Genomic DNA, 27,307 nt, shown 5'->3' with positions numbered 1-27,307 from the left:
GAGATCTGATCGAGGTTTAGGTGATTGTGACAGGCATAGAGTAGACAGCCAGTGTCTTTTTCCCAGGGTTGAAATGTCTAATAGCAGAGAGCATGTATTTAAGGTGAGAGGGGGTAATTTCAAAGAAGATGTGCGTGGCAGGACTTTTTACACTAGAGTGGTGGGTGCCTGGGTGGTGGGAGAGGTAGATACATTTGGGATTTCTAAGAGATGTTTAGATAGGAACATAAATGTGAGGAAAATGGAGGGATATGGTCATTGTGTAAGCATAAAGGACTAATTTAGCTGGTTATTTGATCATTAATTTAATATGTTCAGCACAACACTGTGGGCCAAAGGGCCTGTTCCTGTTCTATGTCCTAATGCATTTTACTATATATTTCAATGTATGTGTGACAAATAAATCTGAATCTAGAACAGTCCTGATCCCCTTGAGTGATCATACCTCAGTTCATCAGATAGCAGAGCAAAATCTCACAGAGCCAGCAGACACAAAGCCCAGAGCAGCCAAAGCATTGCTCGCCTCTTCATTGTTTGTGGTGATCAATTACCACAAGTTTTTTACAGAACAAGTGTTATTAATAAAAGAATTAGTTGTATTTCTTGCTTTAGGAACTGCCAGTAAGTTGTTGTCCCTCTTCAGTAGCATCATCTTAAACCATAGTCCAGACACACAACACAAGGAGGAACTCAACAAGTCAGGCAGCATTTATAGAGAGAAATGGGTTGTCGATGTTTCGAGCTGAGATGCTTCATCAGTGTTCCAAGGGACTGTAAGTTCCTGCTGACTGCTGTGATTATTTTTATTAATTTAATCATTTTTGGAAGCTGAGAGTGATTGGCCATGCATTTATCGCCTATCCCTAACTGACCCTCGGGATGGAGAGAGTGAGCTGTCTTCTTGACAGTTAGAGTAGACAAACAGTATCTTCTTCCCTGGGTCAAAATGTCTAATACCAGAGGGCATCCATTGAAGGTGAGAGGGGTAATTTCAAAGGGGATGTGAAGGGCAAGTATTTTACACAGAGTGGTGGGTACCTGTGGCGGTGGTAGAGCCAGATACATGAGAGACTTTAAAGAAATGTTTAGATAGGGATATGAATGTGAGGAAAGTGGAAGGATATGGACATTGTGTAGCACTGCTCCCTATAAACAGCACAGGTGCACAGCCGCACAGTAACTGAAACGCTCCCACTCACATAGCCTTTGTTGCCACGCAGCTGGAATTTTCTTTTATATAATGTTTTATTAAAGTGCTGCACAGTTTCCAGGACATCTAAAAATCTCACAGAGCAGTGGGTGGTCCGTGCGGCCGTAAACAAAACTGAGAGGTTATGTTGTTGTATAGGCAGAGGGGACGAGTGACCGGGCCAATCTGATTACTAATTTAATTGGTTTGTAACAACATCTTGTGCTGAAGGGCCTGTCCCCATGCTGTAAAGTGTTCTGTGGTGTATGTTTGAACTGCGCTCTTGTGAGTGCGCATTGCAGTGTGACCCACTGAATGTGCCTGTGCCATGGCCCAGGTTCAAGTCTGTGAAAGGGTTGCGTATAAATGCCACCTGTTCCGAATTAAATTCCAAATTAAACATTCTGAAAGCTTCATCCTTCACCTTCTCCACTTCTCAACAATCTATCTAATCCTCCTGAATCTCCATCTCTCTCCACACAAGCTGACTGACCTGCTGAGTGTTAAACCCAGCCTGGGACAATGGGTTCTAATACCTGCAAAACGCAATTCAGTTCCCCAAATGAATGAGTCAATGTAAATGCTACGATGGACAGGAGGTTTCAAAGTAAAGAGCACAGGTCAGAGGACACAGTGAGGGTGAGGGCAAGGGCAGAGGCGGAGGTGACCGACTCAGGTGGTCAGAGAGGTGGCGTGTAACCAATACTGCCCAACTCAGAGGGTCAGAGAGGTGGCATGTAACTGATACTGACTGACTCAGATGGTCAGAGTGGTGCAGGTAAAACTGGCATGGCCACAGACATGAAGCCACGTGGACAATGACGCAGGGGCAGTCTAAGGGTCCACGTCACTCCATTCAGGGGTTGGGATTCTCTGGTCAGGGGCCACAGTGAGGAGGGAAAGGCTGGTGTACAGACCTCAGGACTGTGTTTACCTTGATCCGAGGGGTCTCTCCATAGATCAGCTGCATGTATCTCTGGAAACCTGCCTGTAGAACTTCCTTCGAGTGAGAAGTGTTTTTCTTGCTCTTCAGCTCGCCACGTTGGATGAGGAGAATTTCTTGCTCTCTGGCTGCCAGCACAGCATAGGCCTGGAGTAGAGAGAGTGTGATTAGCGTCCAGTATCATAGGCCCGGAGTACAGAGAGTGTGATTAGCAGCCTGTATCATAGGCCCAGAGTAGAGAGGGTGTGATCAGCAGCCAGTATCATAGGCCCAGAGTAGAGAGGGTGTGATTAGCGTCCAGTATCATAGGCCCGGAGTACAGAGAGTGTGATTAGCAGCCTGTATCATAGGCCCGGAGTACAGAGAGTGTGATTAGCAGCCTGTATCATAGGCCCGGAGTACAGAGAGTGTGATTAGCAGCCAGTATCATAGGCCTGGAGTAGAGAGGGTGTGATTAGCAGCCAGTATCATAGGCCCGGAGTAGAGAGGGTGTGATCAGCAGCCAGTATCATAGGCCTGGAGTAGAGAGGGTGTGATCAGTAGCCAGTATCATAGGCCCAGAGTAGAGAGAGTGTGATTAGCAGCCAGTATCATAGGCCTGGAGTAGAGAGAGTGTGATTAGCAGCCAGTATCATAGACCTGGTGTAGAGGGATGCATCATCAATGTACCGTCCACAGACATCCCACCCTGCAAAATCTCATATTTCAGGGAGGTAGCACCCCCCCCCCACCCCGTCGACCTCCAAGGGTGTATGTAATACTTTGTTTAGTGATTTTGTCTAATCTGTAAACCAAGTTGGGTATATGCAGAAAATGTGACATTAAAATATGTACGTATATTATATTATCATGTTTATTCTATTACAACTTTAAGCAAGTCTACAGGGAGTTTGGCCTCATCACGTAGGACATCAATAGAGTAGCTCCTTAGCAGCCAGCCAGCTAGTTTAAATAACGTTAGCTATGTTAATGAACGAATGACACCTGTTAAACTCACCTCAACATGTCTTTTACATTTTAACCCACCATGGGCAATAGAAAAGTCACTGTTGCAAACAGGGCAGCGAGCAACACTGTCATTATTTTTGGGGTCGACTGTAAAGCCCGCCCACAGAGAAAACTGATAGGTCTACTTAGCACGAAGAGAGACCAATCAGGATGCTCAATCTCACTCTCACTCTCAAAAATAATCGATTTGCGGGATATCGTATATAATTTCTGGGCATCAGGGAGCCACTATCGATATGCGGGAGACTCCCTGAACTTCCGGGAGAGGTGGGATGTCTGTGTCCATTGTATCACCCGAAAGAGTCCTTCCAGGTGAAGCAACATTTCACCTGTGAATCTGCCGGGGTTGTCTATTGTATCCTGTGCTCCCAGTGCAGCCTCCTGTACACTGGTGAGACCCAGCGTAGATTGGGGGACTGCTTTGTCAAGAACCTCTGCTTCATCTGAAATCAGCAGGATTTCCTGGTGGCCAACCATTTTAATTCCAGTCGTCATTCCCATGCTAACATATCTGTCCATGGCCTCCTCTGCTGCAATGATGAGGCACCTTCAGGGTGGAGGAACATCTAAAATTCCGTCCATGTAGCCTCCAACCTGATGTCATGAACTTTAATTTTTCCAACTTCCAGTAACTTCTTCCCCCCTCCCTCTTCCCTCTTCTTTATTTTTCCACTACGGCCCTGCTCTTGCCTCTTCTCCTCGCCTGCCTATCACCTCTCCCTGGTGCCCTCCTCCTTCCCTTTCTCCCATGGTCTACTCTCCTCTCCTGTCAGATTCCTTCTTCTCCAGCCCTTTACCACTTCCACCTATCAGCTCCCAGCTTCTTACTCCATTCCCCTCTCCCCCCCACCTTCTTATTCTAGCATCTTCACCCTTCCTTTCCAGTCCTGAAGAAGGGTTTCAGCTCAAAACTTTCCCTTCCATAGATGCTGCCTGACCTTTTGAGTTCCCCCAGCACTTCGCCTGTGTTACTCACCAATGTACATAGAGCAGACCCAAGGAAACATTCCAGGTCACAGAGCATCCAAACTGGGGGACATCGCACCACTCCATCACTGCTTAATCTAAATCCTTAATCCATCCATAACAGCACTCCTCTCTACTCTAATCCGACCCTAACTAACTGTGTTCTGCAACAATCTCTCCCTGAGTGTCAGCAAGACAAAACAGCTGGCCATTGTCTGCTGGAAAGGGGAGAGCGGTGCACATACTCCTGTCTACATCAATGATGCTGAGGTCGAGATAGTTGGAGAGTTTCAACTCCCGAGGAGTGAAGATTACCAACAGTCAGCCCCGGTCCAACCACACGGATTCCAGGAGACTCGCCAATACTTCTACTTGCTCAAGAGGCTAAGGAAATTTGATATATCCCGTTTCATCCTCACCAGTTTTTACTGATATACCATAGAAAGCATCCTATTCAGATGGATCACAGTTTGGTACGGTAACTGCTCTACATGTGACCACAGAAAACATGGAAACCAACCTCCCCTCCACGGACTCCATCTACACTTCTCACTGGAAACTGTGGTGTTAGCTTTCATAAGTCGAGGGATAGAGTTGAAGAGTCGTGAGGTAATGATGCAGCTCTATAAAACTCTGGTTAGGAGTACTGTGTCCAGTTCTGGTCGCCTCACTATAGGAAGGATGCGGAAGCATTGGAAAGGGTACAGAGGAGATTTACCAGGATGCTGCCTGGTTTAGAGAGTATGGATTATGATCAGAGATTAAAGGAGCTAGGGCTTTACTCTTTGGAGAGAAGGAGGATGAGAGGAGACATGATAGAGGTGTACAAGATATTCAGAGGAATAGATAGAGTGGATAGCCAGCGCCTCTTCCCCAGGGCACCACTGCTCAATACAAGAGGACATGGCTTTAAGGTAAGGGGTGGGAAGTTCAAGGGGGATACTAGAGGAAGGTTTTTTACTCAGAGAGTGGTTGGTGTGTGGAACGCACTGCCTGAGTCAGTGGTGGAGGCAGATACATTAGTGAAGTTTAAGAGTCTACTAGACAGGTATATGGAGGAATTTAAGGTGGGGGGTTATATGGGAGGCAGGGTTTGAGGGTCGGCACAACATTGTGGGCCAAAGGGCCTGTAATGTGCTGACTATTCTATGCTCTATGTTCTATGAAACCAACCTCCCCTCCATGTATTCCGTCTACACCTCTCACTGGAAACCAGCCTCCCCTCCACGGGCTCTATCTACACTTCTCTCTGGAAGCCAACCTCCCCTCCATGGGTTCCGTCTACACTTCTCACTGCCTCAGTAAAACAGCCAACATAATCAAACACCCCACCCATCCAACAACGAGAAAACATGCGGATGCTGGAAATCCAAGCAACACACACAAAATGCTGGAGGAACTCAGCAGCCAGGCAGCATCTATGGAAAAGAGTAAACTGTCAACATTTCAGGCCAAAACCCTTCATCAGGACTAGAGAAAAAAGACGAGAAGTTAGAGTAAGAAGGTGGAGGGAGGGGAGGAAGACGTACCAGGTTGGGAAGAGGTATAGTCCAAGTAGCTATGAGAAGCAGTGGGTTTATAAAAGATATCAGTGGATAAACTGTCTCCAGAGATAGAGACAGAGAGATCAAGAAAGGGAAGAGAGGTCAGAAATGGACCAGGTAAATTTGAGGGCAGCACCAATGAAGCCAATGTTCTCGGGAGGAGAAGATGGCGGCGCGATGCAGCTCGCAGCGGCCACTCCGGTGATGAATATCTGTTAACTGTCAAGTAGGGTGCCGTGCACAATCCTGATTTGATGGAGACAGACGTGAGAGCATGGAGGAACATCTGGTGAAACTTCTGAAATGTCTGTTTCGTTGCCGCTGCTACTGTGTGATCCAGAATCTCCGGAGGGGAAGGCCCCGAGTCCTCGGCTTTGCTTGTTGCTCGGCGGCTGGGGTGGGGTCGAAGCGCTTGGCAGAGATGGTGCTCGGTGCTCGGTGTCGGAGGCTCGAAGTTTTCAGACGGACTCAGAGTCCGCTGCAGTCGGGTGCTTCCAATGGTGCTGCATCGGCAAGTTTGCGGCGCTTGGAGGTTCATGGCGGGGAGAGTTTCTCCCTTCTACCATCTGCGTGAGATGATGGGGCAATTGGGACTAGAGACTTTTTTTACCGTGTCCATGGTCTGCTCCTTATCAAATTACGGTATTGCTTTGCACTGTTGTAACCGTATGTTATAACTTATGTGATTTTGTCAGTTTTAGTATTGGTTTGTCCTGTGTTTCTGTGATATCATTCTGGAGGAACATTGTATCATTTTTTAATGCATGCATTTCTAAATGACAATAAACGAGGACTGAGTGTCCTCATAATCTAATCTAACATAGGAGAGTTAGGGAGTGATACGCTGTTCCACGTAGCCAACGAAAAGGCAAGTATAGCTCGGACCCATGTGAATGAAGGAGGTAGGAGGAGCCTACAGAGAAATTATTGAGTTTCAGGACCAGTTCTGCCAAACAGTGGAGAATGCTGCTGGAGGAGAAAAGGTTGGGTCTGTTGTCTAGAAAGAAACAGGGCCTCCTGATGGGGGATGGAGGTGTATAGGGACTGGACATTCATATTGAAAATGAGATGATTGGGGTCAGGGAACTTGAAGTCATTGAAGAGATCCAGAGCATGTGAAGTGTCACAGATGTAGGTAAGGGACTGAACCAGGGGCGATAAAACACTTATATGGGTGACTTCAATCTACATGTAGATTGGGTGAACCAAATTGTTAAGGGTGCTGAGGAAGAGGATTTCTTGGAATGTATGCAGGATGGTTTTTTGAACCAACATGTCGAGGAACCAACTAGAGAGCAGGCTATTCTAGACTGGGTATTGAGCAATGAGGAAGGGTTAGTTAGCAATCTTGTCGTGAGAGGCCCCTTGGGTAAGAGTGACCATAATATGGTGGAATTCTTCATTAAGATGGAAAGTGACATAGTTAATTCAGAAACAAAGGTTCTGAACTTAAAAAAGGGTAACTTTGAAGGTATGAGACGTGAATTAGCCAAGATAGACTGGCAAATGATACTTAAAGGGTTGACGGTGGATATGCAATGGCAAGCATTTAAAGATCGCATGGATGAACGACAACAATTGTTCATCCCAGTTTGGCAAAAGAATAAACCAGGGAAGGTAGTGCACCTGTGGCTGACAAGGGAAATTGGGGATAGTATCAATTCCAAAGAAGAAACATACAAATTAGCCAGAAAAAGTGGCACACCTGAGGACTCTGAGAAATTCAGAGTCCAGCAGAGGAGGACAAAGGAAATTAGGAAAGGGAAAAAAAAGATTATGAGAGAAAGCTGGCAGGGAACATAAAAACTGACTGTAAAAGCTTTTATAGATATGTGAAAAGAAAAAGATTGGTTAAGACAAATGTAGGTCCCTTACAGTCAGAAACAGGTGAATTGATCATGGGGAACAAGGACATGGCAGACCAATTGAATAACTACTTTGGTTCTGTCTTCACTAAGGAGGACGTAAATAATCTTCCGGAAATAGTAGGGGACCGAGGGTCTAGTGAGATGGAGGAACTGAGGGAAATGCATGTTAGTAGGAAAGTGGTGTTAGGTAATTGAAGGGATTAAAGGCAGATAAATCCCCAGGGCCAGATGGTCTGCATCCCAGAGTGCTTAAGGAAGTAGCCCAAGAAATAGTGGCTGCATTAGTGATAATTTTTCAAATCTCTTTAGATTCTGGTGGCTAATGTAACCCCACTTTTTAAAAAAGGAGTGAGAGAGAAACCGGGGAATTATAGACCAGTTAGCCTAACATCGGTGGTGGGGAAAATGCTAGAGTCAGTTATCAAAGATGTGATAACAGCACATTTGGAAAGCGGTGAAATGATCGGACAAAGTCAGCATGGATTTGTGAAAGGAAAATCATGTCTGACGAATCTCATAGAATTTTTTGAGGATGTAACTAGTAGAGTGGATAGGGGAGAACCAGTGGATGTGGTATATCTGGATTTTCAAAAGGCTTTTGACAAGGTCCCACACAGGAGATTAGTGTGCCATCTTAAAGCACACGGTATTGGGGGTAAGGTATTGATGTGGATAAAGAGTTGGTTGGCAGACAGGAAGCAAAGAGTGGGAATAAACGGGACCTTTTCAGAATGGCAGGCAGTGACTTAGTGGGGTACCGCAAGGCTCAGTGCTGGGACCCCAGTTGTTTACAATATATATTACTGACTTAGACGAGGGAATTAAATGCAGCATCTCCAAGTTTGCGGATGACACGAAGCTGGGCGGCAGTGTTAGCTGTGAGGAGGATGCTAAGGGGATGTGACTTGGATAGGTTAGGTGAGTGGGCAAATTCATGGCAGATGCAATTTAACGTGGATAAATGTGAGGTTATCCACTTTGGTGGCAAAAACAGGAAAACAGATTATTATCTAAATGGTGGCCGATTAGGAAAAGGGGAGGTGCAACGAGACCTGGGTGTCATTATACACCAGTCATTGAAAGTGGGCATGCAGGTACAGCAGGCGGTGAAAAAGACGAATGGTATGCTGGCATTCATAGCAAGAGGATTCGAGTACAGGAGCAGGGAGGTACTACTGCAGTTGTACAAGGCCTTGGTGAGACCACACCTGGAGTATTGTGTGCAGTTTTGGTCCCCTAATCTGAGGAAAGACATTCTTACCATAGAGGGAGTACAAAGAAGGTTCACCAGATTGATTCCTGGGATGGCAGGACTTTCATATGATGAAAGACTGGATCGACTAGGCTTACACTCGCTGGAATTTAGAAGATTGAGGGGGGATCATATTGAAACGTATAAAATTCTAAAGGGATTGGACAGGCTAGATGCAGGAAGGTTGTTCCCAATGTTGGGGAAGTCCAGAACGAGGGGTCACAGTTTAAGGATAAAGGGGAAGCCTTTTAGGACCGAGATGAGGAAAAACTTCTTCACACAGAGAGTGGTGAATATGTGGAATCTTCTGCCACAGGAAACAGTTGAGGCCAGTTCATTGGCTATATTTAAGAGGGAGTTAGATTGTTTATTGTTGCCGGGGCTTGAGAAATTCAGTTACAGAGAAAGGCTGAATAGGTTAGGACTCTATTCCCTGGAGCGTAGAAGAATGAGGGGAGATTTGATAGAGGTATATAAAATTATGATGGATATAGATAGAGTGAATGCAAGCAGGCTTTTTCCAGAGGACATGGGATAAGGGTGAGGGGGGAAAAGTTTAAAGGGAACATGGTGGGGGTCTTCTTCACACAGAGTGGTGGGAGCATGGAATGAGCTGCCAGATGAGGTGGTAAATGTGAGTTCTTTTTTAACATTTAAGAATAGATTGGGCAGATACATGGATGGGAGGTGCATGGAGGGATATGGTCCGTGTGCAGGTCAGTGGGAATTTTCTCTCTTCTCCTCTCTCCCTTCGGGCAGAAGATACAAAAGCCTGAAAGTATGTACCACCAGGTTGAGATGCCATTATCATCAGACTATTTACGTTAACATGGACCCTTGACCTCACGACCTACCTTGTTATGGCTTTGTACTTCATTGTCTGCCTGCACTGCACTTTCTCTGTAACTGTGACTCTTTATTCCGCATTCTGTTTGTGTTTTACTTCCTCGATTCACTGCACCTCAGTACATGTGAACACAATAAACCAATTAACTAATTCATTCTCCCACATTTCCATCAACTCCTGATTGCACCCCTCACCCACGCTATGGAGTGGTTGATTGATTCATTTATTTATTCTCACGAGATACAGCATGGGGCAGACCCTTCCAGCCCAACAGGCCTCACCGCCCAACAACCCACCTATTTAACCCTAGCCTAATCACGTGACAATTTACAATGACCACCTAACATAAAACCAACACATCTTTGGATTATGGGAGGAAACCAGAGCACCCAGAGAAAACCCACGCACACATGGTACAAACTTCTTACGGCAGACATCAGAATTGAACTCTGAACTCCGATAACCCAGGCAATAACAGCGTCGCGCTAACCACTGCTCTGCTGTGAATGACTTACAATGCACAATTCACGTACTGGCCCATACATCCTTGGGACACGGAGAGAAACAGGAGTAACCCACACGGAAACTGGGAGAACGTACAAACTCCACACAGCAGAGCTGGAGGTGGGGATCAAACCCGGATCTTTGGGTCTTTGGGGCTGGGGGACAGCAGTTCTATCTGCTGCAACACTGTGCCACAATTTACATCCTGCCATTTATCCTGACGACTTGCTCCCATCCCTCGCACCTTTCCTCCACCTCCTCTGTTACAAGGAGTTATGACTTTTCTTCATCACAATGGGAAGATATCAATAACATTGAAAGAGTGCAGAGAAAATTTACAAGGATGTTGCTGTGACTTGAAGACCCAAATTATAGAGGAAGATTGCATAGGATAGGACTTCATTCCATAGAGCATAGAAGTTTGAGGGGAGATTTGATAGAGGTTTATAAAATTATGAAGGGTATAAATAGGGTGAATGCAAGCAGCTTTTTCCACTGAGGTTGGCTGGGACTAGAACCAGAGGTCATGGGTTAAAGGTGAAAGATGAAATGTTTAAGGGGAACATGACGGGAAACTACTTCACTCAGAGGATGGTGAGAATGCGGGGCAAGCTGTCAGTAGAAGTGGTGGATGCTAGTTCAATTCCAATATTGAAGAGAAGTTTGAAGAGTCGCAATCATCCATTCTCTCCTGATGACCAGTGAACCTCCCAGCCAGGTCAGCGAGTTCCCTCCACATGATCAGCAGGATCAGGTGTCTCTCTGGGCAAGAGGCGGCCTGTGTGTGTGTGTGTGTGTGTGCGCGCGCGCGTGTACACGTGCTTGTGCGTTTGGTTGGATGGGAGGGAAGAAAATGGCTCATTTTGCTGTTCGTAAACACAAGAGATTCTGCAGATGATGGAAATCCAAAACAGCACACACAAAATGCTGGAGGAACTCAGCAGATCAGGTAGCATCTATGCGAAAGTGAATAAACAGTCAATGGTTCAGGCCAAGACTCTTCATCCTGTCCTGTTTATTCCTTTCCATCGATGCTGCCTCAGCTGCTGAGTTCCTCCGGCATTTTGTGTGTGTTGCTCTGCTGCTGCTGTTGTTGCTGGTGTTGTTCACTGAACATGGTGGGCATGCTACGTTGGTGCCAGAATGTGTGGTGACACTGCCCCCAGCACATTCTTAACTCAAACAGCGCATTTCACTGTATGTTTCGATGTGCACGTGACCAGTAAATGAAAGGGAATCAAGCCCTCCGTCCTTGTCTATCTATTCTCCACCATTTCCAGCTTATTAACATCGGAATCAGAATCACGTTATTGCCAGTCTGTGAAACAGACCAGAATTCATCGTGGTTCAGTGCCAAGCATAAAACACAGGACAGTACCAGAACAGACAACACAATAGTGCAAACAGCCATGAGCAATCAACAATCAGCAGAACAGTGACAAGCTCAAACATCAATAACCGAACTTAAATAAACGTGAACATGTGGACAGACTCAATAATTATCAACAGTACACAGAGAGCAGTGAAGACAGTTTAATGGATGTTGTGCAGGGACAGTGAGAGTCTTACACCTGAGTAACCGTTGTTGAGCATCTGGATAGCTACAGGAAAGAAACTTTGGAGAAGACGTGTAGTCCTTCCCATGACCAGAATTGTACACAGTACTCCAAGTGTAGTCTCACCAACATTCTACACAGTTAAGACCATAAGATATAGGAGCAGAAGTAGGCCATTCGGCCCAGCGGGCCTGCTCCGCCATTCAATCATGGGCTGATCCAATTCTTCCAGTCATCCCCACTCCCCTGCCTTCCAACCATACCCTTTGATGCCCTGGCTAATCAAGCACCTAATTGAAACCTAGTTGTAACGTGATATCCCAACCCTTGTACTCAATGCTTCATTTGGACACTGCCTCCTTCTGGGCAAGACCATTGACAACTGACCATTACACAGACCCAGCAACATTCCAGTAATAGAGTTCCTGGAATTTACCTCCTTCAGTTCCTCCTGTTTCTTTATAGTTTCCTCATCTGGCTCTTCTTCTGAGATCTGGGTACGTTCTTGACTGGAAATCAACAACAAGAATATCAAATTAAAAACAGGGCCCTCATCCAGGACATTAACTATCTGAGTCTGGGGCCAGGGAATGGAGACTGGAGACATAGAGGTGGTCTGTCTGTGTGTGTGAGTGGGTGGGTGGGAGGGAGGAAGGAAGGAAAGGGGCTTGTTTTACCATTGTTGCTATTGCTGTTGTTGTCATGGAGTTACAGAACATTACTGCACAGAAACAGGCCCTTCAGCCCATCTAGTCTGTGCCAAAACATTGATCTGCCCAGTCCTATCGACCTTCACCAGACCATGCCATCCATGTGCCTACCAAATTTCTGAAATGTTGAAATCGAACCTGCATTCACCACTGCTACTGGTGACTCCTTCCACACTCTTCACTCTGAGTGAATAAGTTTTCCCTCATGTTCCTCTTAAACATGTCACCTTTCACCCTTAACTCATGACTACTAGTTGTAGACTCACCCAACCTCAGTGGAAAAGCCTGCTTGCAATTATCCTATCTATGCCCCTCATAATTTTGTATTCCTCTACAAAATCTCCACTCATTCTCCTGTGCTGCAGGGATTAAAGTCCTAACCCAAGCGACCGTTCCCTATAACTCTGGTCCTCAGGTCCTGGCAACATTAGTTGCCAGTGTTGTTCTGCTCAGCAATGTGGGCATGCTTGGTTGGCACTGGAATGTGTGGCAACACTTGCAGGCTGCCCCCAGCACATCCTTGGGTGTGCTAGTTGTTAATGCAAACAATGCATTTCACTGCATGTTTCAATATCATCATCACGTGCCGTGTCGAGTGACATAGGCAATCATGGTCTCATGACCATGATTGTTCTTGGCAAATTTTTTGACAGAAGTGGTTTGCCATTGCCCTCTGGGCAGTGTCTTTACAAGACGGGTGACCCTAGCCATTATGAATACTCTTCAGAGACTGTCTGCCTGGCATCAGTGGTCGCATAACCAGGACTTGTGATATGCACCAGCTGCTCTCGTGGCTTCACCTGACCCTGACCGGCAGGCTAAGTGGATGGTACACCTTGCCCAAGGGTTACAATTAGTAACATATGGGCATGCCATGTTCAAGGTTCAAAGTAAATTTATTTTCAGCGTACTTATATGTCACCATATACAACCTCGAGATTTACAAACTGTATTTTCTTGCTGACATTCAAAGTAAGCACAAAGAAACACAGCAGAATCAATGAAAGACCGCACACAACAGGACGGACAAACAACCAATGTACAAAAGATAACAAACTGTGCAAGTACAAAACTAAATAAATAATAATAATAAATAACTAAGCAAAAAATAGAGAACATGAGATGAAGAGTTCTTGAAAGTGAGTCCAGAGGTTGTGGGAACAGTTTCAGTGTTGGGGCGAGTGAAATCATCCCCTCTGGTTTAAGAGCCTGATAGCTGAGGGGTTATATCTGTTCCTGGACCTGGCGGTGAGAGTCCTGAGGCTTCGGTACCTGCATCCTGATGGCAGCGGCAAAACGAGAGCACGTACTGGGTGGTGGGACCGTTGATGATGGATGCTGCTTTTCTGTGTAGATGTTCTCAATGGTGGAGAGGGCCTTAACTGTGATGGACTGGGCCATATGCACTACTTTTTGTAGTTTTTACATTCAATTTGATGGCAGAAGCATGGTGACACTTGTAGGCTGCCCCCAACAAATCATTGGACTATGTTGGTCATTGATGCAAATGAAGTATTTCACTGTAAGTTTCAATGTTTAAATGCATGTGTGACAAATACAGCTAATCTTTAATCATTCATGTCTATGATTGGATATCTTGGAAGGGTATGTGGTAAATGGAACCAGCTGCCAGAGGAAGCGGTGGAGGTAGGTTCAATCAGCATCCATCGTCAATGATCCCACCACCCAGGTCATGCTCTCTTCTCACTAGTGCCATCAGGAAGGAGGTACAGGAGCCTCAGGACCCACACCACCAGGTTCAGGAACTGTTATTATCCTCAACCATGAGGCTCCTGAACCAGAGGGGACAACGTCACTCACCCAAACAGTAAACTGTTCCCTCTGAACTGGACTTACTTTCAGGGACTCTTCATCTCATGTTCTGGATATTTTTTGCTTATCTGATTATTATTATTATTATTATTTTTCTTTTTGTTGCCTTTTGCACTTTGGCTGCTTGTCCATCTCCGTTGTGTGTGGCTTTTCACTGATTCTATTGTGTTTCTTTCTATTTGCTGTGGATGCCAGCAAGACAATGAATCCCAGGGTTGTATATGGTGACCTGTACGCACTTCGATAATAAACTTACTTCGAACATTGGCAGCACGTGAATAGGAAAGGGTTAGAGGATGGGGGAAGGGGCAGGGGAGAGGATGGTGTGTATTAGTCCGAGAACAGAATTACAGTACCACAGAGTCACAGATCAATACAGCACAGACACAGGCCTTTCCGCCCATCCAGTCCATGCCAACCACAATACCCACCCAGCTAGTCCCAATTTCCTGCGCTCGGCACGGAGGAGGTTCACAAGGATGATTCCAGAAATGAAAGGGTTATCAATCGAGGAACGTTTGATGGCCCTAGGTCTGTACTCACTGGAATTCAGACGGATGAGGGAGGATCTCATTGAAACCTTTCCAATGTTGAAAGGCCAAGACAGAGTTGATGTGGAAAGGATGTTTCCCATGGTGGGAGAGTCCAGGACAAGAGGGCACAGCCTCAGGACAGAGGGGTTCCCTTTCAAAACAGAGATGCAGAGAAATTTTTTTTGCTAGAGGATGGTGAATTTGTGGAATTTGTTACTACATGCAACTGTGGAGACCAGGTCGTTGGGTGTATTTAAAGCAGAGATTGATAGGTTCTTGATTGGCCATGGCATCAAAGGTTACGGGGAGAAGGCTGGGGAGTGGTTCTGAGGAGGGAAAAGAAGGATCAGCCATGATGAAATGGCAGAGCAGACCCGATGGGCCAAATGGCCTAATTCTTCCATCCCACTAAACACCACTCCTCCATTGCTTCTTAAATAATACTATCTCATATTTTTTTGTTCAGAGATACAGCACGGTAACAAACGAGCTCACACTGCCCAATTGCACCAATGTGACCAATTAATCTACTAACCTGTATGTATTTGGACTGTGGGAGGAAACCGGAGCACCCGGAGGAAACCCACGCAGTCATGGGGAAAGTGTACAAACTCCTTACCGACAGTGGCAGGAATTGAACCCTGGCTTCTGACGCTGTAAGGCCATGCCCCAGGTACCGACTGTACCTGCCTCAACCATATCCTCTGGCAGCTCGCTCCACGCAGTTGCAGAAGTTGTGGCAAGGCAAGGGTTAAGCAGATAGAGTGCAGTCAGTCCAGGCAAGACGGGTCTTTGAAGAGCAGAGCAGGGACCCGGAGCCATTTCACATACGGAGACAAGATAGGAACTCTGCCGTGGACGGTTCCAAGCCCGGCTACGACAGGAGGAGGTTGTGCCTGGGGCTGGCAACCATGCCCCATAAAAACCCAGCGCTGCAGAATCGAAGCTCCAAGGACTTCACCTCTGGAAAAGGAAGGATCTTCGCCAAGAAAATGTATGAAGTCATGTGGTGAAAGCAGAGGCCACAGTGCCGATCAACTCTCTATCGGCCCAGGAGAGAGGAACTCTGGCCAGCTGCTGTTGGCAGCCTATGCCCCAGTAGGGTGGTGGCCTTAAGAAAGATAAGAAGATGATGACAAGATAAGATTGTAATTGAAAGATTCAAGGCACACACACCAACTAAGGGACAATTACTTAGTAACTTCAAAATATCCTGGGTTGTCAGCTTGTAGTGTCTATTGACTTTTAACACCGGTATTGTGCATGGTGATTGATCTTGCAAGTAAACAGTTCAAACATACACACGGTTTACCAAATGGTCAACATCCATAACTGCTAGATAATTCTGTATAAAAGTGGCATTTCTCTGTTCAGAATTCAGAGGAGTGTGGTGGTGGGGGCCAGGCTGTTCTCGTGCACAAGTAAATAAAATATATTTAAGGAACAAGTGTGAGTTTTCAGAGTCCAGTTCATCAGCGATGACACATCCACCACTCTGTGTCAAAAAGTTACCCCTCAGGTCTCATAGATCATAGAAACTTACAGCACATTACAGGCCCTTCAACCCACAATGTTGTGCTGACCGTGTAACCTACTCTAGAAACTGCCTAGAATTTCCCCAGTGCATAGCCCTCTATTTTTCTAAGCTCCGTGTACCTATCTAAGAGGCTCTTAAAAGACCTGATTGTATCCACTTCCACTACCGTCATCAGCAGCCCATTCCACGCACTCAGCGCTCTCTGCGTAAAAAAATTACCCCTGATATTCCCTCTGTACCTACTTACAAGCACCTTAAAACTGTGCCCACTTGTGTTAGCCATCTCAGCCCCGGGAAAAAGCCTCTGACTATCCACACAATCAATGCCTCTCATCGTCTTATACACCTCTATCAGGTCACCTCTCATCCTCCGTCGCTCCAAGGAGAAAAGGCCAAGTTCACTCAACCTATTCTCATAAGGCATGCGCCCCAATCCAGACAACATCCTTGTAAATCTATTCTGCACTCTCTCTAAAGTATCCACATCCTTCCTGTAGTGAGGTGACCAGAAATGAACACAGTAGAAACGGAGACATAGAAACATAGAAAACCTACAGCACAATACAGGCCCTTCGGCCCACAATGCTGTGCCAAATATGTACTTACTTTAGAAATTACCTAGAGTTACCCATAGCCCTCTATTTTTCCAAGCTCCAGGTACCTATCCAGGAATCTCTTAAAAGACCCTATCATGTCCGTCTCCACCACCGTCACCGGCAGCCCATTCTACATCCTCACCACTCTCTGCGTAAAAAACTTACCCTTGACATCCAAGCACCTTAAAACTGTGCCCTTTTGTGTTAGCCATTTCAGCCCTGGGGAAAAGCCTTTGCCTCTCCACATGATCAATACCTCTCATCATCTATTCTCACATGGCTCATCTTCTTGATCTTCACATACTTGTAGAATGCCTTGGGGTTTTCCTTAACCCTGCTCACCAAGGCCTTCTCATGGCCCCTTCTGGCTCTCCTAATTCCATTCTTGAACTCCTTCCTAGCAACCTTGTAATTTTCTAGAGCTCAGATAGTACCTAGTTTCTTGAAACTTTCGTAAGCTTTTCCTTTCTTCTGAATAGATTTTCTTCATCCTTTGTACACCATGGTTCTTTACCATCCTTTCCCTGCCTCAGTGGAGCATAGCTGTGCAGAACGCCATGCAAATGTTCCCTGAACATTTGCCACATTTCTGCCGTGCATTTCCCTGAGAACATCTGCTCCCAAATTATGTTCTCAAGTTCCTGCCTGATAGCTTCATATTTCCCCTTACTCCAATTAAATGTTTTCCTAAATTGTCTGCTCCTATTCCTCTCCAGTGCTATGGTAAAGGAGATAGAGTTGTGATCTCTACCTCCAAAATGCTCTCCCACAGAGATCCGACACCTGACCAGGTTCATTTCCCAATACCAGATCAAATACAGCCTCTCCTCTAGTTGGCTTATCTACTATATTGCATCAGGAAACCTTCCTGAACACACCTAACAAACTCTACCCTATCTAAACCCCTTGCTCTAAGGAGACACCAATCAATATTAGGAAAGTTAAAATCTACCATCACACCAACCCTATTATTATCGCACCATTCCAGAATCTGCCTCCCAACCTGCCCCTCGATATCCCTGTTACTATTGGAGGGGTCTATAAAAACACCCAGTAGAGTAATTGCCCCTTTCCTGTTTCTGATTTCCACTCACACTGACTCAGTAGACCATCCCTCCATGACTTCCTCCTTTTCTGCAGCCGTGACACTTTCTCTGATTAGCAATGCCACATCCCACCTCTTTTGCCTCCCTCCCTGTCCTTTTTGAAACATCTGAAGCCCGGCACACTCAGCAGCCATTCCTGCCCCCGAGTCATCCAAGTCTCTGTAATGGCCACAATATCACAATTCCACATGTTGATCCACGCTCTAAATTCACCTGCCTTGTTTATGATACTTCTTGTATTAAAATAGACTCATCTCAAACCATCAGGCTGAGCGCATCTTTGCTCTATCACCTGTCTGTCCTTCCTCACAAACTCCCTACAAGCTGTCTCTACTTGTGCGCCAACCTCCCCATCCTCTGCCCCTTCACATTGGTTCCCACCTGCCTGTAAATCTAGCTTAAACCCTCCCCAATAGCCTTAGCAAACCTCCCCGCCAGGATATTGCTCCCCCTCAGAATCAAGTGCAACCCATCCTTTTTGTACAGGACACACCTGCCCCAGAAAAGGTCACAATGATCCAAAAATCTGAATCACTGCCCCTTGCTCCAATCCTTCAGCCACGCATTTATCCTCCACCTCATTCTATTCCTATACTCACTGTCACGTGGCACAGGCAGTAATCCCAAGATGACTACCTTTGTGGTCCTGCCTCTCAGCTTCCTTCCTAGCTCCCTTAATTCTGCTTTCAGGACCTCCACCCTTTTCCTACCTATGTCTTTGGTACCAATATGTACCACAAACTCTAGCTGCTCACCCTCCCATTTCAGGATATTGTGGACACACTCAGAAACACCATGAACCCTGGCATGTAGGAGGCAAACGACCATACTTGTTTCATTTACACATCCACAGAATCACCTATCTGTTCCCCTAACTATAGAGTCCCCTATTACTGTTGCCATCCTCTTCCATTCCCCACCCTTCTGAGTCACAGGGCCAGACTCTGTGCCAGAGGCACAGTCACTGTTGCTTCCCCCAGGTAGGCTGACCCCCCAACAGCACTCAAAATGGAGCACTTATTGTTAAGGGGGACAGCCACAGGGGTGCTCTCCCCTACCTGACGCCCTCCCTTCCCTCTCCTGACTGTTACTCACTTCTCTGTCTCCTGTGGCCAGGGGGTGACTACCTGCCTGTAGCTCCTCTCTATCACCTGCTCACTCTCCCTAACAAGCTGAAGGTCATCGAGCTGCAACTCCAGTTCTCCAGCTTGGTCTCCAAGGAGCTGCAGCTCGATGCACCAGGCACAGATGTGGCCATCAGGGAGGCTGGAAGTCACCCAGACATCCCACGTCTGACACCCAGAATAGAACAGCAGTCTCGCAGTCATACCCACTATTCTAATGTGCCGAGCCCACGAAACGCTCCTTTTCTAAACTCCTCTCCCCGACCTGTGCGAAGCTCTCTCCCTCTTCAAATCGATTGGTCCACTGCTAATGCCTGGTTTAGAACTTCCCCTTCTCACCATAAATATATCCCCCCCTAGTTTTGGACTCCTCTACCCTGGGGAAAAGACTGTTTATCTATGCCTCTCACAATCTTATAGATCTCTGTAAAGTCACCCCCCCCCATTCTCCTACTTTCCGAGCTATAAAGACCTGACCTGATCAACCTCTCCTTGTAGACCATGCAGGAGTGAAGATGCAGCTGTCCCTACCTGTGCTTGAATGAGTGGGCTTGGCCCAGACGCCGGAGATCTGCAGGTGACAGAGATTCTGCAGCAGTCTTTGATATTGGAACCGGATTATCCAACAGAGGATCGGTGAAATCCTGGCACGCTACCTAACCGGAAAGTAAAGAACAATTAATCAAAGAATTCTATTCACCTCTTGACCTCGATATCTACCTCGTTATGACATTGCACCTTATTGTCTAGCTGCACTGCACTCTCTCTGTAATTGTACCTCTTTATTCTGCATTCTGCTATTGTTTTACCTTGCATTTGGGATGGCATGGTAACGTGGTGGCTAGTGTACCGCTATTACAGTCAAGTTCATTGTCATTTGATTATATACATATATAACGTATATAACCTATACAGAATGAGACAACATTTCTCCGTACCAGGGTATAAAGCACAGGAGTACACATGACACACATTACACACGATAACTTATGAAGGTAGGATAAAATCTACAGATGAATCACACATAAATAACAAACTAAAGTCCATTAATATACAAGACCTTGGTCAGAACCCACTTGAAGTACTGTGTTCAGTTCTGGTCACCTCACTACAGGAAGGATATGGGTATTCTAGAGAGAGTGCAGAGGAGATTTACAGGGATGTTGCCTGGATTGGGGAGCATGTCTTATGAAAACAGGTTGAGTGATCTTGGCCTTTTCTCCTTGGAGCGACAGAGGATGAGAAGTGACCTGATAGGATTAACCAGTGATACTCTGAATACAATGCGGCAGGGAGTTCAGAAGCTTAATGGCCTTCTACAGGTCATGTTATCTACAGTACAAGTAATCAGGACACAAACAAGAGAAAATCTGCAGATGCTGGAAATCCAAGCAACACACAAAAAATGCTGGAGGAACTCAGCAGGCCAGGCAGCATCTCTGGAAAAGAGTATGTTTTGGGCCAAGACAATTCGGCAGAACTGGAGAAAAAAAGATGAGGAGTAGATTTAAAAGGTGGGGGGTGGAGAGAAGGGAGGGAGTGACACAAGGCGATGGGTGAAACCTGGATGGGGGGAATGAAGTAAAGAGCTGGGAAGTTGATTGGTGAAAGAGATACAGGGCTGGAGAAGGGGGAGTCTGATAGGAGAGGACAGAAGGCCATGGAAGAAAGAATAGGGGGGGAGGAGCACCAGAGGGAGGCGATTGGTAGGCGAGGAGATAAGGTGAGAGAGGGGAAAGAGGATGGGGAATGGTGAAGGGGGGGGGCATTACCAGAAGTTCGGGAAATCGATATTCATGCCATCAGGTTGAAGGCTAGTCGGACAGAATATAAGGTGTGGTAACTCCAGTGACGTAGATTAGGAGACTGCTCCATCTGCCAGAAAAAGCGGGATCTCCCAGTGGCCACCAATTTTAATTCCACTTCCCATTCCCATTCCCATTCTGATACGTCCATCCATGGCCACACCCAGGTTGGAGGAAGAAATAGTTTACCTGGGCTTGCGGAAGTGCTACACCTGCCCCTACACCACCTCCCTCACTTCCATTCAGGGACCCAAACAGTCCTTCCAGGTGAGGTGACACTTCACCTGAAAATCTTTTGGGGTCATCTGCTGTATCTGGTGCTCCCAAAGCAGCTTCCTCTACATTGGTGAGACCTGATGTAGATTGGGGAAGCATTTTGTTTTCAGATCTCCCCCTCCTCCTCCCACTTTCAAATCTCTTACTAGCTCTTCTTTCAGTTAGTTCTGACGAAGGGTCTCGGCCCAAAATGTCGACTGTACCTCTTCCTAGAGATGCTGCCTGGCCTGCTACGTTCACCAGCAACTTTTATATGTGTTCCTTCAAATAGAACACAAAACACAGAATAGTACAGCACAGTACAGGCCCTTCGGCCCACAATGTTGTGCCGACTCTCAAACCCTGCCTCCCATATAACCCCCCAACTTAAATTCCTCCATATACCTGTCTAGTAGTCTCTTAAACTTCACTTGATCAGAGATTAAGGGAGCTAGGGTTTTACTCTTTGGAGAGGAGGAGGATGAGAGGAGACATGATAGAGGTGTACAAGATAATAAGGGGAATAGATAGAGTGGATAGCCAGTGCCTCTTCCCCAGGGCAGCATTGCTCAATACAAGAGGACATGGCTTTAAGGTAAGGGGTGGGAAGTTCAAGGGGGATATTAGAGGAAGGTTTTTTACTCAGAGAGTGGTTGGTGCGTGGAATGCACTGCCTGAGTCAGTGGTGGAGGCAGATACACTAGTGAAGTTTAAGAGACTACTAGGCAGGTATATGGAGGAATTTAAGGTGGAGGCTTATATGGGAGGCGGGGTTTGAGGGTCGGCACAACATTGTGGGCCGAAGGGCACCTGTACTGTGCTGTACTATTCTATGTTCTATGTTGGATCAGCTGTGATTGAATGGCAGAGCAGACTCGAGGGGCCAGATGGCCTAATTCTGCTCCAATGTCTTATGGTCTTATGGTTCCAAAAGGTCACCCCTCAATTTCGAGGCCATGCCCTCAAGTTCTGGATAGCCCTACCAGAGTGAACATCCTCCCCACGCCCACCCTATCCAGCCCTTTCAACATTTGGTAGGTTTCAATGAGATCCCCCCCCCCACCGCCCACATTCTTCTCAATTCCAGTGAGTACAGGCCCAAAGCTGCCAAACACTGCTCATATGTTAATCCCTTCATTCCCGGAATCATCCTCATAGACTCTCTCCAATGACAACACATCCTTTCTGAGATATAGGACACAAAACTGTCGACAATACTCCAAGACTAGTGTCCTATAAAGCCTCAGCATTATCTTCTTGCTTTTGTATTCTATGCCTCTTGAAATAAATGCCAACATAGCATTTGCCTGCTTCACCACTGAATCAACTGGTGAATTAACTTTCTGGGCTTCTTGAACAAAGACTACCTCTCTGATGTTTGAACCTTCTCCCCATTTAGATAATAGTCCACACAGTTGTTCCTTTTACCAAGTGCATTATCATACATTTCCCAACACTGCATTCTAGTGGCCACTTTTTTGCCCATTCTTCCAATTTTTCTAAGTCCTGCTGCAATCGCTTTGCTTCCTCAGCACTACCTACCCCTCCACCTATCTTCATATCATCCACAAACTTTGCCACAAACCCATCAATTCCATTATCTATATCATTGACAAACAATGTGAAAAGTAGCGGTCCCAATACTGACCCCTGTGGAATACTACGAGTCTCCGGCAGCCAACCAGAAAAAGCCCCTTTTATTCCCACTTGCTGTCTCCTGCCTGTCAGCCATTCCTCTATCCATGTCAGTATCTTTCCTGTAACACCATAGGATTTTATCTTGTTAAGTAGTCTCACGTGAGGCATCTTATCAAATGCCTTCTGAAAATCTAACTAAGTGACATCCACTACCTCTCCTTTGTCCATCCTGCTTATTCCTGCCTCGAAAAACTCTAACAGATTTGTCAGGCAAGATTTCTGTTCACAAAAACCATGTTGATTTTGACTTATTTTATCATTAGTCTCCAAGTACCCCAAAACCTTGTCCTTAATAATGGACTCCAACACTTTCCCAACCACTGAGGTTAGACTAACCAACCTATAATTTCCTCTCTTTTGTCTTCTTCCCTTCTTAAAGAGCGAATTGACATTTGCGGATTCATATTGTAGACCTCGGGGACCATGCCAAAATCAAGTGATTCTTGAAAGATCATGACCAATGCATCGGTTATCTCTTCAGCAACCCCTTTCAGGACTCTGGGATGGGATGTAGTCCATCTGGTCCAGGTGACTTATCCACCTGAAGACCTTTAAGTTTGCCTGGCACTTTTTTCTTTGTAGTAGCAATGACACTCACGGACCTCTGGCACACTGCTAACGTCTTCCACCGTAAATACTGTGCCACGGTCCCGACCGTTGATTCCTCATATTCTCCTAATTCCCTTTTCCCCGTGTTCTCTTGGGCTCCTTGATTGCGGCACCTGATTCTCACCTAGATCTGCAGCATAAAAACCCCGGCTTTGCATCCACTCTTTGCCAGATCGATGTTTTGGCCAGTGTGGTAATTCACGTTCCCGGCTGCTTAGGATTGTGTATTCTAAGTTTTGTTTCAATACTGTTGTTTGCCTGTGTAACTCTGTCTCTCCGTGTCAAGAGAAGCATCGCCTGCCTCCTGCCTTTCCGTTCATCCTCCTGTTTGCCGTTCAGCTCCAGCCACGCTCCGTGTCAAGATGAGTATTACCTGCCTCCTGCCTTTCCGTTCAGCTCCAGCCACGCTCCGTGTCAAGATGAGTATTACCTGCCTCCTGCCTTCCCGTCCAGCTCCAGCCACGCTCCGTGTCAAGATGAGTATTACCTGCCTCCTGCCTTTCCGTTCATCCTGCTGTTTGCCGTTCAGCTCCAGCCACGCTCCGTGTAAAGATAAGTATTACCTGCCTCCTGCCTTTCCGTTCAGCTCCAGCCACGCTCCGTGTCAAGATAAGTATTACCTGCCTCCTGCCTTTCCATTCAGCTCCAGCCACGCTCCGTGTCAAGATGAGTATTACCTGCCTCCTGCCTTTCCGTTCAGCTCCAGCCACGCTCCGTGTCAAGATAAGTATTGCCTGCCTCCTGCCTTTCCATTCATCCTCCTGTTTGCTGTTCAGCTCCAGCAACTCTATCTCCATGCCAGTGTCCTGCATTTGGGTTCACCCATTCTTTACAACAGACTGAAGCAAAGAACTTATTCAGTTCATCTGCCATCCCCCATTACTACCTCACCAGCATCATTTTCCAGTGGTTCAATATCAACTCTCACCTCCCTTTTATGCTTTACATAACTGAAAAAAACTTTTAGTATCCTGATTTTATGTTGTTGGCTAGTTTGCCCTCATATTTCACCTTTTCCCTTCTTATAGTTTTTTGAGTTGCCTTTTGTTAGATTTTAAAAGCTTCCCAATCATCCAACTCCCCCCTCACTTTTGCTACCTTGTGTGCCCTTTCCTTGGCTTTTAAGCAGTCCTTAACTTCCTTTGTCAGCCACGGTTGCCTACCGCTGCCATTTGAGAACTTCTTCCTCTGTAGAACATATCTGTCCTGCGCCTTATGAACTATTCCCAGAAATGTCAGCCACCTCTGTTCTGTAATCATTCCCCCCAGTATCCCCTACCAATCCATCTGGGCAAGCTCCTCTCTCATGCCTCTGTAGTTCCCTTTATTCCATTGTGGTACTGATACATGTGGCTTATGCTTCTCCCTCTCAAACTGCAGTATGAATTCAATCATATTATGATCACTGCCTCCTAAGGGTTCCTTTACGTTAAGCTCCCTAATAAGATCTTGGTTATTACACAACACCCAATCTAAGCTAGCCTTTCCCCTTACAGGTTCGAGCACAAACTGCTCTAAAAAGCCATCTCATGGGCATTCAACAAATTCCCTATCTTCCGATTTGCCACCAACCTGATTTTCCCAAACACATTGCATTTTGAAGTCCCCCATTACAATCATGTCATTATTCTTATTACATGCCTTTTCCAGCTCCCTTTGCAATCTCAATCTCACATTTTGGCTACTATTTGGAGGCCTATAAATGATTCCCATAATGGTTTTTTCACCCTAGCAGTTTCTTAACTCCACCCACAAAGATTCAACATTCTCTGACCCTATGTCACCTCTTACGAAAGATGTAATTCCATCTCTTACCAACATGGCACACCACTGCCTATGCCTTCCAGCCTGTCCTTTTGATTCAAAGTATATCCTTTGATGTTAAACTCCCAACTATGGCAGTATATGACCCCAACAGACTCACAGGTGAAGTGTCACCTCACCTGGAAGAACTGTTTGGGGCCCTGATTGGTAGTGAAGGGGGAGATGTAGCACTTGTTCCACTAGCAAGGATAAGTGCCAGGAGGAAGACCAGTGGGGAGGGATGAATGGACAAGGGAGTCATGTAGGGAACAATCCCTACGGAAAGCAGAAAGTTGGGGGAGCTGGGGGGAGAGAAAGATGTGCTTGGTGGTGGGATCCCGTTGGAGGTGGCGGAAGTTTCAGAGAATTATGTGCTGGATGCGGAGACTGGTGGGGTAGTAGTTGTGGACAAGAGGAACCCTATCCCTGGTAGGGTGGGAAGAGAATGAGGTAGGAGCAGACATGCATAAAATAGAAGAGTTGAGGGCAGTGTTGATGGTGGAGGAAGGGAAGCCCCTTTCTTTGAAAGAGAAGGACATGTCCTTTGTTCCAGAACGGAAAGCCTCATCCTGAGAGCAGATGCGGCAGAGATGGAGGAATAGAAAGAAGGGGATGGCATTTTTACAAGCCCCTACACCTTCTCCATCATTACCATCCGGGGCCACAAACAGTCCTTTCCAGCGAGGCAACATTTCACCTGTGAGCCTGTTGGGGTCAACTCTTGTGTTTGGTGCTCCCGGTGTGGCCTCTTATATATCGGTGAAACCCAACGTAGATTGGGAGGCCGCTTCACCAAGCATCTATGCTCCATCCGCCAGAACAAGCAGGATCTCCCAGTGGCCACCCATTTTAATTCCACTTCCCATTCTGATATGTCCATCCATAGCCTCCTCCACTGTCGTGATAAGGCCACACTTAGGTTGGAGGGACAACACCTTATATTCCATTTGGGTAGCTGCCAACCTGATGGCATGAACCTCAATTTCTCAAACCTCTGCTAATGTCTCCTCACCATTTCCCATCCCCTTTTCCCTCCCTCAACTTATCTTCCTGCCCACCCATCGCCTCCCTCTGGTGGTCCTCCCCCCTTTTCTTTCTTCCATGGTCTTCTATCTCTTTCTCCAATCAACTTCCCAACTTTTTTCTTCATTCTCCACCCTCCAAGTTTCACCTATCATCTTGTTTCTCTCTTCCCTCCCCCACCTTTTAAATCTACTCCTCAGCTTTTTTCCTCCAGTCCCGCCAAAGGGTTTTGGCCCGAAGTGTCGACTGTACTCTTTTCCTAGATACTGCCTGGCCTGCTGAGTTCCTCCAGCATTTTGTGTGTGTTAGAAACATAGAAACATAGAAAATAGGTGCAGGAGTAGGCCATTCGGCCCTTCGAGCCTGCACCGCCATTTATTATGATCATGGCTGATCATCCAACTCAGAACCCCGCCCCAGCCTTCCCTCCATACCCCCTGACCCCGTAGCCACAAGGGCCATATCTAACTCCCTCTTAAACATAGCCAATGAACTGGCCTCAACTGTTTCCTGTGGCAGAGAATTCCACAGATTCACCACTCTGTGTGAAGAAGTTTTTCCTCATCTCGGGCCTAAAAGGCTTCCCCTCTATCCTCAAACTGTGACCCCTCGTTCTGGACATCTCCAACATCGGGAACAATCTTCCTGCATCTAGCCTGTCCAATCCCTTTAGGATCTTATACGTTTCAATCAGATCCCCCCTCAATCTTCTAAATTCCAACGAGTACAAGCCCAGTTCATCCAGTCTTTCTTCATATGAAAGTCCTGCCATCCCAGGAATCAATCTGGTGAACCTTCTTTGTACTCCCTCTATGGCAAAGATGTCTTTCCTCAGATTAGGGGACCAAAACTGCACACAATACTCCAGGTGTGGTCTCACCAAGGCCTTGTACAACTGCAGTAGTACCTCCCTGCTCCTGTACTCGAATCCTCTCGCTATAAATGCCAGCATACCATTCGCCCTCTTCACCGCCTGCTGTACCTGCATGCCCACTTTC

The 27,307-nt window shown here is 46.4% G+C and overlaps 1 protein-coding gene across 1 annotated transcript in view; it reads right to left on the bottom strand.

Moving 5' to 3' along the window:
• The window catches only part of LOC134343789 (uncharacterized), an 88,634-nt gene extending 72,961 nt beyond the window's left edge, over window positions 1-15,673 (bottom strand). Inside the window, exons 1-3 of the mRNA XM_063042522.1 lie at window positions 15,585-15,673; window positions 12,114-12,186; window positions 2,124-2,279 (exon numbers count right to left, since the gene is read on the bottom strand). Of these exons, the coding sequence (XP_062898592.1) occupies window positions 2,124-2,279; window positions 12,114-12,186; window positions 15,585-15,673 (318 nt within the window). The remainder of the gene's footprint in view (window positions 1-2,123; window positions 2,280-12,113; window positions 12,187-15,584) is intronic.
• Window positions 15,674-27,307: the final 11,634 nt, after the last annotated feature.

Source organism: Mobula hypostoma, chromosome 3 (genome assembly GCF_963921235.1).
Source record: "Mobula hypostoma chromosome 3, sMobHyp1.1, whole genome shotgun sequence".
NCBI lineage: Eukaryota > Metazoa > Chordata > Chondrichthyes > Myliobatiformes > Myliobatidae > Mobula > Mobula hypostoma.
The sequence above is the reverse complement of the archived record's forward strand: the minus strand, read 5'-3'. Positions and strand labels throughout refer to the sequence as shown.